The following is a 14002-nucleotide window of genomic DNA, read 5'->3' as shown; positions in this document are numbered from 1 at the left end:
CCACTGCAGGGGCACTGGTTCGATCCCTGGTCGAGAAACTAAGGTCCCACAAGCCGGAGGGCACGGCCAAAAAGAAAAGAAAAGAAAAGAAAAATGGTCTTCTTACCATTTCCATTTTAAATTTAATTTTATTTGCTTTTTATACAGCAGGTTCTTATTAGTTATCCATTTTGTACATATTAGTGTATACATGTCAATCCCAATCTCCCACGACACCCCGCCCAACGCCACTTTCCCCCCTTGGTGTCCATATGTTTGTTCTCTGCATCTGTGTCTCAATTTCTGCCCTGCAAACCAGTTCATCTGAACCAGTTCTCTAGGTTCCACATATGTGCGTTAATATACGATATTTGTTTTCTCTTTCTGACTTACTTTACTCTGTATGACAGTCTCAGGATCTATCCACATCTCTACAAATGACCTGATTTCATTCTTTTATGGCTAATATTCCATTGTATATATGTGCCAAATCTTCTTTATCCATTCATCTGTCGATTGGCATTTAGGTTGCTTCCATGTCCTGGCTATTGTAAATAGTGCTGCAGTGAATATTGGGTGCATGTGTCTTTTTGAATTACGGTTTTCTCTGGGTATATACCCAGTGGTGGGATTGCTGGGTCATATGGTAACTCTATTTTTAGTTTTTTAAGGAACCTCCACACTGTTCTCCATAGTGGCTGTATCGATTTACATTCCCACCAATAGTGCAAGAAGGTTCCCTTTTCTCCACACCCTCTCCAGCATTTGTTGTTTGCAGATTTTCTGATGATGCCCATTCTGACTGGTGTGAGGTGATACCTCATGGTAGTTTTGATTTGCATTTCTCTAATAATTAGTGATGTTGAGCAGCTTTTCATGTGCTTCTTGGCCATCTGTAAGTCTTCTTTGGAGAAATTTCTATTTAGGTCTTCTGCCCATTTTTGGACTGAGTTGTTTGCTTTTTAATGTTGAGCTGCATGAGCTGTTTACATATTTTGGAGATTAATCCTTTGTCTGTTGATTCATTTGCAAATATTTTCTCCCATTCTGAGGGTTGTCTTTTCATCTTGTTTGTAGTTTCCTTTGCTGTGCAAAAACTTTTAAGTTTCATTAGGTCCCATTTGTTTATTTTTGTTTTTATTTCCATCACTCTAGGAGGTGGATCAAAAAAGATCTTGCCGTGATTTACGTCAAAGAGTGTTCTTCCTATGTTTTCCTCTAAGAGTTTTATAGTGTCCATTCTTACATTTAGGTCTCTAATCCATTTTGAGTTTATTTTTGTGTATGGTGTTAGGGAGTGTTCTAATTTCATTCTTTTACATGTAGCTGTCCAGTTCTCCCAGCACGACTTATTGAAGAGACTGTCTTTTCTCCATTGTATATCCTTGCCTCCTTTGTCATAGATTAGTTGACCATATGTGCGTGGGTTTATCTCTGGGCTTTCTATCCTGTTCCATTGATCTATATTTCTGTTTTTGTGCCAGTACCATATTGTCTTGATTACTGTAGCTTTGTAGTATAGTCTGAAGTCTGGGAGCATGATTCCTCCAACTCTGATTTTTTCCCTCAAGACTGCATTGGCTATTCAGGGTCTTTTGTGTCTCCAAACAAATTAAAAAATTTTTTTTTCTTGTTCTGTAAAAAATACCATTGGTAATTTGATAGGGATTGCATTGAATCTGTAGATTTCTTTGGTTAGTATAGTCATTTTCACAATATTGATTCTTCCAATCCAAGATCATGGTATATCTCTCCATCTGTTGGTATCATCTTTAATTTCTTTCATCAGTGTCTTATAGTTTTCTGCATACAGGTCTTCCGTCTCCCTAGGTAGGTTTACTCCTAGGTATTTTATTCTTTTTGTTGCAGTGGTAAATGGGAGTGTTTCCTTAATTTCTCTTTCAGATTTTTCATCATTAGTGTATAGGAATGCAAGAGATTTCTGTGCATTAATTTTGTATCCTGCAACTTTGCCATATTCATTGATTAGCTCTAGTAGTTTTCTGGTGGCGTTTTTAGGATTTTCTATGTATAGTATCATGTCATCTACAAACAATGACAGTTTTACTTCTTCTTTTCCAATTAGTATTCCTTTTATTTCTTTTTCTTCTCTAATTGCTGTGGCTAGGACTTCCAAAACTATACTGAATAATAGTGGTGAGAGTGGACATCCTTGTCTTGTTCCTGATCTTAGAGGAAATGCTAGAAAAAATGCTTTCATTTTTAACCATTGAGAATGATGTTTGCTGTGGGTTTGTCATATATGCCCTTTTTATGTTGAGATAGGTTCCCTCTATGCCCACTTTCTGGTGACTTTTTATAATAAATGGGTGTTGAATTTTGTCAAAAGCTTTTTCTGCATCTATTGAGATGATCATATGGTTTTTCTTCTTCAATTTGTTAATATGGTGTATCACATTGATTGATTTGTGTATATTGAAGAATCCTTGCATCTCTGGGATAAATCCCACTTGATCATGGTGTATGATCCTTTTAATGTGTTGTTGGATTCTGTTTGCTAGTATTTTATTGAGGATTTTTGCATCTATATTCATCAGTGATATTGGTCTGTAATTTTCTCTTTTTGTAGTATCTTTGTCTGCTTTTGGTATCAGGGTGATGGTGGTCTCATAGAATGAGTTTGGGGGTGTTCCTTACTCTGCAATTTTTTAGAAGAGTTTGAGAAGGATGGGTGTTAGCTCTTCTGTAAATGTTTGATAGAATTCACCTGTAGAGCCATCTGGTCCTGGACTTTTGTTTGTTGGAAGATTTTTAATCACAGTTTCAATTTCATTACTTGTGATTGGTCTGTTCATATTTTCTATTTCTTCCTGGTTCAGTCTTGGAAGGTTATACCTTTCTAAGAATTTGTCCATTTCTTCCAGGCTGTCCACTTTATTGGCATAGAGTTCCTTGTAGTAGTCTCTTAGGATGCTTTGTATTTCTGCAGTGTCTGTTGTAACTTGTCCTTTTTCATTTCTAATTTTAATGATTTGAGTCTTCTCCCTTTTTTTCTTGATGAGTCTGGCTAATGGTTTATCAAGTTTGTTTATCTTTGCAAAGAACCAGTTTTTAGTTTTATTGATCTTTCCTATTGTTTTGTTTCTATTTCATTTATTTCTGCTCTGATTTTATGATTTCTTTCCTTCTACTAACTTTGGGGTTATTTTGTTCTTCTTTCTATAGTTCCTTTAGGTATAAGGTTAGATTGTTTATTTGAGATGTTTGTTATTTGTTGAGGTAGGATTGTATTGCTATAAACTTCCCTCTTAGAATTGCTTTTGCTGCATCCCATAGGTTTTGGATTGTCAGGTTTTCATTGTCATTTGTCTCTAGGTATTTTTTGATTTCCTCTTTGATTTCTTCAGTGATCTCTTGGTTATTTCGTAAAATATTGTTTAGCCTCCATGTGTTTGTGGTTTTTACTTTTTTTCCCTGTAATTGATTTCTAATCTCATAGCATTATGGTCAGAAAAGATACTTAATATGAGTTCAATTTTCTTAAATTTGCTGAGGTTTGATTTGTGACCTAAGATGTGATCTATCCTGGAGAATGTTCTGTGTGCATTTGAAAAGAAAGTGTCATCTGCGGTTTTTGGATGGAATGTCCTATAGATATCAATTAAATCTATCTGGTCTATTGTGTCATTTAAAGCTTGGGTTTCCTTATTAATTTTCTGTTTGGATGATCTGTCCATTGGTGTAAGTGAGGTGTTAAGGTCCCCCACTATTATTGTGTTACTGTCGATTTCTTCTTTTATAGCTGTTAGCAGTTGCCTTATGTATTGAGGTGCTCCTATGTTGGGTGCATATATATTTATAATTGTTATATCTTCTTCTTGGATTGATGTCTTGATCATTATGTAGTGTCCTTCCTTGTCTCTTGTAACATTCTGTATTTTAAAGTCTATTTTATCTGATATGAGTATTGCTACTCCAGCTTTCTTTTGATTTCCATTTGCATAGAATATTTTTTTCCATCCCCTCACTTTCAGTCTGTATCTGTCCCTAGGTCTGAAGTGGGTCTCTTGTAGACAGCATATATATGGGTCTTGTTTTTGTATCCATTCAGCAAGCCTGTGTCTTTTGGTTGGAGGATTTAATCCATTCACGTCTAAGGTAATTATCAATATGTATGTTCCTATTACCACTTTCTTAATTGTTTTGGGTTTGTTTTTGTAGGCCCTTTTCTTCCCTTGTGTTTCCCACTTAGAGAAGTTTCTTTAGCATTTGTTGTAGAGCTGGTTTGGTGGTGCTGAATTCTCTTAGCTTTTGATTGTCTGTAAAGCTTTTGATTTCTCCATCGAATCTGAATGAGATCCTTGCTGGGTAGAGTAATCTTGGTTGTAGGTTCTTCCCTTTCATCACTTTAAATATGCCATGCCACTCCTTTCTGGCTTGTACAGTTTCTGCTGAGAAATCAGCTCTTAACCTTATGGGAGTTCCCTTGTATATTATTTGTCATTTTTCCCTTGCTGCTTTCAATAATTTTTCTGTATCTTTAATTTTTGCCAATTTGATTACTATTTCTCAGTGTGTTTCCTTGGGTTTATCCTTTATGGGACTCTCTGCGCTTCCTGGACTTGCGTGGCTATTTCCTTTCCCATGTTAGGGAAGTTTTCGACTATAATCTCTTCAAATATTTTCTCAGGTCCTTTCTCTCTCTCTTCTCATTCTGAGACCCCTATAATATGAGTGTTGTTGCATTTAATGTTGTCCCAGAGGTCTCTTAGGCTGTCTTTATTTCTTTTTTCTTTATTCTGTTCCGCAGAGGTGAATTCCTCCTTTCTGTCTTCCAGGTCACTTATCTGTTTTTCTACCTCAGTTATTCTGCTATTGATTCCTTCTGGTGTAGTTTTCATTTCAGTTATTGTATTGTTCATCTATGTTTGTTTGTTCTTTAATTCTTCTAGGTCTTTTTTAAACATTTCTTACATCTTCTTGATCTTTGCCTCCATTCATTTTGGAGGTCCCGGATCATCTTCAGTATCATTATTCTGAATTCTTTTTCTGGAAGGTTACCTATCTCCACTTCATTTAGTTGTTTTTCTGGGGTTTTATCTTGTTCCTTCATCTGGTACATAGCCCTCTGCCTTTTCATCTTGTCTATCTTTCTGAATGTGGTTTTTGTTCCACAGGCTGCAGGATTGTAGTTCTTCTTGCTTCTGTTGTCTGCCGTCTGGTAGATTAGGTTATCTAAGAGTCTTGTGCAACTTTCCTGATGGGAGCGACCGGTGGTGGGTAGAACTGGCTGTTGTTCTGGTGGCAGAGCTCAGTAAAACTTTAATCCGCTTGTCTGCTGATGGGTGGGGCTGGGTTCCCTCCCTGTTGGTTGTTTGGCCTGAGGTGACCCAACCCTGGAGCCTACTTGGGCTCTTTGGTGGGGCTAATGTCGGACTCTGGGAGGGCTCACACCAAGGAGTACTTCCCAGAACTTCTGCTGCCAGTGTCCTTGTCCACATGGTGAGACACAGCCACCCTCTGCCTCTGCAGGAGACCCTCCAACACTAGCAAATAAGTCTAGTTCAGTCTCCTATGGGGGTCACTGCTCCTTCCCCTGGGACCCGATGTGCACACTACTTTGTGTGTGCCCTCCAAGAGTGGAGTCTCTGTTTCTCCCAGTCCTGTCAAAATCCTACAGTCAAATCTTGCTCGCCTTTAAAGTCTGATCCTCTGGGAATTCCTTCTCCTGTTGCCGGACCCCCAGCTTGGAAGCCTGACGTGGGGCTCAGAACCTTCACTCCAGTGGGTGGACTTCTGTGGTATAAGTGTTCTCCAGTTTGTGAGTCAACCACCCAGCAGTTATGGGATTTGATTTTATTGTGATTGTGCCCCTCCTTCTGTCTCATTGTGGCTTCTCCTTTGTCTTTGGATGTGGGGTATCTTTTTTGGTGAGTTCCAGTGTCTTCCTGTTGATGATTGTTCAGCAGTTAGTTGTGATTCCAGTGCTCTCGCAAGAGGGAGTGAGAGCACGTCCTTCTACTCCGTCATCTTGAACCAATCTCCTTCCTACCATTTCTCATTCAACATTGGATAAGGCAAAAGGGAAAATGGAATGGAGACATAAAATAGAGGTTAAACAAGATGACAGAGGGGCATATGACTGGGAAGTGTGGGTAGATAGACTGAAACATTAAGAAAATACAAAGAGAGATGGACAAAGATGATGGATGGATAGGGTGCAAAGATGAATTCTTGGGTTTTCAACTGGGGCTAATAAAACCTGGCTTGATTTTATGGAATTATATAAGATACTGCCAAGTGGAGGTGCTTTCTTTAGAAAAGTACAGAATTCTCTAGAAATACAATAATACATATGTAATATTTATTACACGTAATAAAATGTGGACAGCAGTGACAGTGAACTAAGTCTGTACTAAGTCAACAACCTCTGAGTCATTGATGACACATCTGCCCTGTTATCTGTGGTCCACAGTAGGATATTTTGTAAAGAAGTGTAGAACATTAGAAATAACATTAACGGGCTTCCCTGGTGGCGCAGTGGTTGAGAGTCGGCCTGCCGATGCGGGGGGCACAGGTTCGTGCCCCAGTCGGGGAGGGTCCCATGTGCCGCGGAGCAGCTGGGCCAGTGGACCATGGCCGCTGAGCCTGCGCGTCCGGAGCCTGTGCTCCGCAACGGGAGAGCCCGCAGCGGTGAGAGGCCCGCGTACCGCAAATAAATAAATAAATAAATAAATAAAGACACAAACCTACTAGAGAATGGACTTGAGGATATGGGGAGGGGGAAGGGTGAGCTGTGACAAAGCGAGAGAGAGGCATGGACATATATACACTACCAAACGTAAGGTAGATAGCTAGTGGGAAGCAGCCGCATAGCACAGGGAGATCAGCTCGGAGCTTTGTGACCACTTGGAGGGGTGGGATAGGGAGGGTGGGAGGGAGGGAGACACAAGAGGGAAGAGATATGGGAACATATGTACATGTATAACTGATTTTCTTTGTTATAAAGCAGAAACTAACACACCATTGTAAAGCAATCATACCCCAATAAAGATGTTACAAAAAAAATCCCTTTAACCTCAAAAAAAAAGAAATAACATTAACCATGTACCAACAGCTTAGTGCTGTCAAGAACATGCTTGTACTGCGGTCAGTACTCCTCATGTTCACCTGGCCAGAGAGAATGAGAAAAAGCTTGTAGAGATGAAGAGGTGGTAAATGATAGTTTTCCCTTCCTTCAGCTGACTTCCCCAGCAGCCTCCTCAGCGCCCCCTTCACCTCCTTGTTCCTCAGAGTGTAAATGAGAGGGTTCACCATGGGTGTGACCACAGAGTAGAAGAGGGAAATGAATTTGTCCTGGTTGCTGGTCTTAGCTGGAAGCAGATACCCATAGATAGCTGAGCCATAAAAGAGGAGTACCACCACCAGATAAGAGAGGCACGTGTTAAAGGTCTTTCTCTGTCCCTTGGCCGAGTGGATCTTCAGCACTGCCTGAGCTATGTAGCAGTAGGAGATCAGGATGATGCTTAATGGGACAGTGGTGAAGAAGGTTCAGACACCATTGAGCACAGCCTCATTGAGACTTGTGTCTCCACAGGCTAGTTTGATCATGGCGGGCACCTCACACAGGAAGCTGTCCACCCTCTGGTGCCCTCACAAATGGAGCTGCAGAGTGAAGGTTGACTGGACCACAGAGTTGCCCAAGCCACCCAACCAGGCAATGGCAGCCAGCAGCCAGCAGAGCTGGGGGTTCATGATGGTGGTGTAGTGCAGGGGCCAGCACACTGCGACATAGTAGTCAAATACCATCACCAACAGCAGGATGCACTCAGTAGCCCCTAGCCAGAGGAAAACATTGAGTTGGGTCACACAGCCACCATAGCTGATGGCCTTGTCTGATCCCCACAAGATGATCAGCACTTGGGGGACTGAGCTAGTAGTAAAAGCAAGATCCAGGGAGGAGAGGTTGCTGAGGAAGAAGTACATGGGTGTGTGGAGCCGGGCATCCAGGCTGGAAAGCAGGATCATGGTTGAGTTCCCAACAAGGGTCAGCAAGTAGGAGAAGAGGATGACTACAAAAAAGATTATCTCCAGCTGGGGATGGTCAGATACACCCATCAGAATAAAGCTCTCCAAGGAGCTGCTGTTGGCCCTTTCCATCTCTGGTTGCCTTCAGTCACTCGAGGAATCTGTCCAGGGACAACCAGGAGTAAAGCAAGTGAAGAAGCTACTGGATTAGGTGGATCTGCATCAGTGCAGGTCTGATGTCGCCGACCTTTGTAGTTAAGTACCAATTTAAATTTTATGATTGCAAGGTTTCATTGCAATCCCCAAACACTGTCAGTCCTACAATGAATGGAAACTTTATTCCATCTGAATATCAACATGAGCTATCACAAAATGAAGGAAGTGCTTCATGAAGAACAAAAAGATCAGGGTCTTCAGTTCAACACAGTGATGACCCAAGAAATTCATCTTTGCACCCTGTCCATCCATCATCTTTGTCCATGATGAAGGAGTGTGAACTCCTTCAGTTCAAAAGGGTAGAGGGAGTTGACCATTGGAACTAAATGTGGAAATTCTCAAAAAATACTAATTTCCCCAGCCAAGGTTTTGGTATACTCAGGGGAGGGGTGAGCAGACCTGCTGTATTTGGAAGAATTCCCCAAATGTTTCTGATAAATTTCTTCCCTTCTATTCTCTATCCCTCCCCTCCCAAGTGAAAACTCCTGGTCCTGAAAGATGAAGTTTGAGGGAGAAGGTGATGAGTCTATGCAATCATGAAAAGAATGGGAAGCATGAATATAGACATATTCACCAAATACAGAAGATACAAACACGTGAGTTAAAAAGAGGTAAATGTAGAACAGAACAAAACTTCATGTAAGCCCAAGTACATGTAGGTGGAACAGGCTAAAGATAGAAACAGGGTCTACCCCAAAAGGAGTTAAATCAGTTACAGGATACCCATAATTAGAAAAGGAAAATAGAAGATTTCAGAGGCGATCCCCGAAAGTTTGAGGTATATGACCACTATGCCCACCTCTAAACCATGGAGTAATTCTTAACATCTCATAAACAAAAATTATCTCTTGTTAATAATGGGCCAATTACCATCTCCCTTCATTGGGCAAGACCTAGGCTTTACTGAAGATCACGAACCAAAGCCCACCTCCCTTCTTTGGCTAATAAATAAAAGGATCTGGGCTTCCCTGGTGGCGCAGTGGTTGAGAATCTGCCTGCTAATGCAGGGGACGCGGGTTCGAGCCCTGGTCTGGGAAGATCCCACATGCTGCGGAGCAACTAGGCCCGTGAGCCACAACTACTGAGCCTGCACATCTGGAGCCTGTGCTCCGCAGCAAGAGAGGCCGCAATAGTGAGAGTCCCCCACACCGCGATGAAGAGTGGCCCCCGCTTGCCACAACTAGAGAAAGCCCTCGCACAGAAATGAAGACCCAACACAGCTCAAAATTAATTAATTAATTAATTAATTTAAAAAAAAAGAAATTCTGACTTCCTAACTGCAAGGAAATCAGAATTTTAAAATAAATAAATAAATAAATAAAAGGATCTGAGAAGAAAACAAAAATAATCTTGGATCAGCTGTCCTCATCTGGAAGCTGAAGACTGGGAGTAAATGCTCTGCTCTTCCTCTGGATCATGACATGTCCCACAGGAACCCTGGCTGCCACGCCCAAAGAGCAGGCTTGATGGGAGTTTCTACTCAAGGGAAGTGTGCATGTGTGCTTATCTGGTTCTGGTGCTCTAGACAGGGACCACTTGGCTACACCTCTTGGCTGAAGACCCTGAGAACTGTCCTTTTCATCAATAAGTAGCAAATATACTGGAGATCCTAATGCTATATCCCACCCAGATGTCAGGCAGGAAATCTCTTCTAATTGTCTGTTTCTTTAGGTCAACAAGGTAGTCCTTCTTTTGAGTCAGGGATGATAAAGATTTCAGAGCACTTTTCAACCCTCCTTCATACCTCTATCGAATACCTTGAGAAGAGGTGACTACTTAGGGCTTCCCTGGTGGCACAGTGGTTAAGAATCCGCCTGCCAATGCTGGGAACACAGGTTCGAGCCCTGGTCTGGGAAGACCCCACATGCTGCGGAGCAACTAAGGCCATGCGCCACAACTATTGAGCCTGCACTCTAGAGCCCGCGAGCCACAGCTAGTGAAGCCTGCGCGGCTGGAGCCCATGCTCCGCAACAAGAGAAGCCACCGCAATGAGAAGCCCGCGCCACAATGGAAGAGTAGCCCCCGCTCGCCACAACTAGATAAAGCCCCAATGCAGCCAAAATGTGCAACATCACACCGGCCTCTGCCGCCGCAGGCTCGCCCCGCATCCGCATCCCTCCCTCCCCGCTCGGCCTAAGTGAGCCAGAGCCCCAGAGTCAGCTGCTCCTTTAACCTCGTCCTGTCTGAGCGAAGAACAGACACCCTCCAGAGACCTACACGCAGAGGCGGGGCCAAATCCAAATAAATTAACTTAAAAAGAAGAAGAGGGGACTGCTTATTCTTTTCATTTAGGACTTAAGGGAGCTGAGGAACTGAGGTACCAATCTGGTAGCTCATATTTCTGTTCTTCCTGGTATCCATCTCACTACCTCCTCCTAGAAGTGCCTGTCCTCTTGTACCCCTAGGGGAAAGAAACACAGACAGACATGGCCCATCTTCTTCCATAAGTTGTCTGGTCTCTGGGTGGCTGATGTTTTGTGTCTGCTCAGCTGGGGACTCTTTCGGTCCCCACTCTATGCATACCAGTCAGCACAGAAAAAGGAAAGGGTATATAGTGGGAGGCTGTTGACCCCAGGCACTCAGAAACTCCCAAGCAAACATGAATGTAACTTCAAGTTTGAATTCAGCAACTTGACTGCTCTTCAGGGTGTTTTCCACCCTTAAAAGGTCTCTCCACTTGGTTCCTAGCTCTCTTGTAATCTGGAATGTTAAATTGATCCGGCACTATTTGCATTTTAAGAGGAGCCTAGAAAGGACAATACTGAACTCAGAGGATGCGCCATGTATGGTGCAATTTAGGAGCACCCACATGGAGTTTGTTTGGCTACAGAAAGATTTTTAGGAATCACTCATGTATACATAGATGGTTCCCATCTTGGCCTGTCTGTAAATTTGTTTTGAACTTTCAGGATATTGAGAAGAGCAGCCAAGACTTGCTTCTTAAAGATAATCCTGGGTGTGGTAATAACCCACCTTCGCCCAGATTTCTGCCCATTCCTCCCCTAAATTTTACCACAATTCTCAACTGGCCACTCGTGGATTAGCCACAGCAAATACAGAATTTGGAGTTGGCTTTCTCCTATCATGGAAACTGCTCCTGAGCTGTCAGCACTCCCCGTATGTGGGTGCAAGTTCTCGGAATTCAAGCCTTGCTTTAATATTAGCCTGAGTAATAAAAGGAAAGGGAATCATAAAAAATAAAAACAAATAAATAAACCTAATCCTGAATTCCTGACCCTGGCAGAGAAGTATTTATATATGTTTTATTTTAAAATATTTCATTTATGTGGGAGACAGTTGACAGTGATATTCCTGAGAGCTCAGTTTGTGCCTATCTTGCATCTAAGGTCTAAGTTAACCTTGTCATGATGACTTGGTCAGAACTGGAGATAAGGTTTTCAGTGTAAACATTGTGGCAGCATGGCAGGCAAGAGCCACATAACAGAACAAAATTTGTCTACAAGGTTGAAGTCTAAGGTGGATTTCAGGTATTTGATGGGGTGAACAGGAGTTCTACCCCCGAATCTTAGAATTCAAGAATTAGAGATGTGGGAATCGGGAAGACGGTGGAAGAGTAATATGTGGAGATCACCTTCCTCCCCACAGATACACCAGAAATACATCTACATGTGGAACAACTCCTACAGAACACCTACTGAACGCTGGCAGAAGACCTCAGACCTCCCAAAAGGCAAGAAACTCCCCACGTACCTGGGTAGGGCAAAAGAAAAAAGAATAAACAGAGACAAAAGAACAGGGACGGGACCTGCAACAGTGGAAGGGAGCTGTGAAGGAGGAAAGGGTTCCACACACTAGGAAGCCCCTTCACGGGCGGAGACTGCGGGTAGCGGAGGGGGAAAGCATCGGGGCCGCGGAGGAGAGCACAGCAACAGGGGTGCGGAGGGCAAAACGGGGAGATTCCCGCACAGAGGATCAGTGCTGACCGGCGCTCACCAGCCCGAGAGGCTTGTTTGCTCACCCGCCGGGGTGGGCGGGGCTGGGAGCTGAGGCTCAGGCCTCAGTCAGAGCACAGGGAGAGGACTGGCGGCGTGAACACAGCCTGAAGGGGTTAGTGCGCCACGGCTAGCAGGAAGGGAGTCCGGGAAAAGGTCTGGACCTGCAGAAGAGGCAAGAGACTTTTTCTTTCCTCTTTGTTTCCTGGTACGCCAGAAGAGGGGATTAAGAGCGCTGCTTAAAGGAGCTCCAGAGACGGCCGTGAGCCGCGGCTAACAGCGCAGGCCCCAGAGACGGGCATGAGATGCTAAGGCTGCTGCTGCCGCCACCAAGAAGCCTGTGTGCGAGCACAGGTCACTCTCCACACCTCCCTTCCCGGGAGCCTGTGCAGCCCGCCACTGCCAGGGTCCCGGGATCCAGGGACAACTTCCCCGGGAGAACGCACGGCGAGCCTCGGGCTGGTGCAACATCACACCGGCCTCTGCCGCCGCAGGCTCGCCCCGCATCCGCATCCCTCCCTCCCCGCTCGGCCTAAGTGAGCCAGAGCCCCAGAGTCAGCTGCTCCTTTAACCTCGTCCTGTCTGAGCGAAGAACAGACACCCTCCAGAGACCTACACGCAGAGGCGGGGCCAAATCCAAAGCTGAGCCCTGGGAGCTGTGCAAACAAAGAAGAGAAAGGGAAATCTCTCCCAGCAGCCTCAGGAGCAGCGGATTAAATCTCCACAAGCACCTTGATGTACCCTGCATCTGTGGAATACCTGAATAGACAACGAATCATCCGAAATTGAGACGGTGGACTTTGGGAGCAGCGATATATATATATATTTCCCCCCCTTTTTCTCTTTGTGAGTGTGTATGTGTATGCTTCTGTGTGTGATTTTGTCTGTATAGCTTTGCTTTTATCATTTGTCCTAGCGTTCTGCCTGTCCTTTTTTTTTCTTTTTAAAGAAATCTTTTTCTTGGGCTTCCCTGGTGGCGCAGTGGTTGAGAGTCCGCCTGCCGATGCAGGGGACATGGGTTCATGCCCCGGAGCGGGAAGATCCCACATGCCGCGGAGCGGCTAGGCCCGTGAGCCATGGCCACTGGGCCTGTACGTCCGGAGCCTGTGCTCCACAACGGGAGAGGCCAAAACAGTGAGAGGCCCACGTACCGCAAAAAAACACACAAAAAACTCTAGATGGGATCAATAGAATAACTGAGGCAGAAGAATGGATAAGTGACCTGGAAGATAAAATAGTGGAAATAACTACTGCAGAGCAGAATAAAGAAAAAAGAATGAAAAGAACTGAAGACAGTCTCAGAGACCTCTGAGACAACATTAAACACGCCAACATTCGAATTATAGGGGTTCCAGAAGAAGAGAAAAAGAAAGGGACTGAGAAAATATTTGAAGAGATTATAGTTGAAAACTTCCCTAATACGGGAAAGGAAAAAGTTAATCAAGTCCCGGAAGCACAGAGAGTCCATACAGGATAAATCCAAGGAGAAACACACCAAGACACATATTAATCAAACTGTCAAAAATTAAATACAAAGAAAACATATTAAAAGCAGCAAGGGAAAAACACCAAACACACAAGGGAGTCCCCATAAGGTTAACAGCTGATCTTTCAGCAGAAACTCTGCAAGCCAGAAGGGACAGCAGGACATATTTAAAGTGATGAAGGAGAAAAACCTACAACCAACATTACTCTACCCAGCAAGGATCTCATTCAGATTTGATGGAGAAATTAAAACCTTTACAGACAAGCAAAAGCTGAGAGAGTTCAGCACCACCAAACCAGCTTTACAACGAATGCTAAAGGAACTTCTCTAGGCAAGAAACACAAGAGAAGGAAAAGACCTACAATAAAAAATCCAAAAC

The 14002-nt window shown here is 43.5% G+C and overlaps 1 protein-coding gene across 1 annotated transcript; it reads right to left on the bottom strand.

Annotated features, from left to right (window-relative positions):
* Nucleotides 1-7162: 7162 nt before the first annotated feature.
* Nucleotides 7163-8177, bottom strand: LOC116740710 (olfactory receptor 2C1). The gene has a single exon (XM_032606566.1). The coding sequence runs from the start codon at nt 8098-8100 to the stop codon at nt 7594-7596; it is 507 nt and encodes a 168-aa protein (XP_032462457.1). The 5' UTR covers nt 8101-8177; the 3' UTR covers nt 7163-7593.
* Between the last annotated feature and the right edge of the window lie 5825 nt (nt 8178-14002).

This window comes from Phocoena sinus, chromosome 15 (assembly GCF_008692025.1).
Source record: "Phocoena sinus isolate mPhoSin1 chromosome 15, mPhoSin1.pri, whole genome shotgun sequence".
Lineage (NCBI taxonomy): Eukaryota > Metazoa > Chordata > Mammalia > Artiodactyla > Phocoenidae > Phocoena > Phocoena sinus.
Note: the sequence above shows the minus strand (reverse complement) of the source record. Positions and strands in the feature narration are given on the sequence as shown.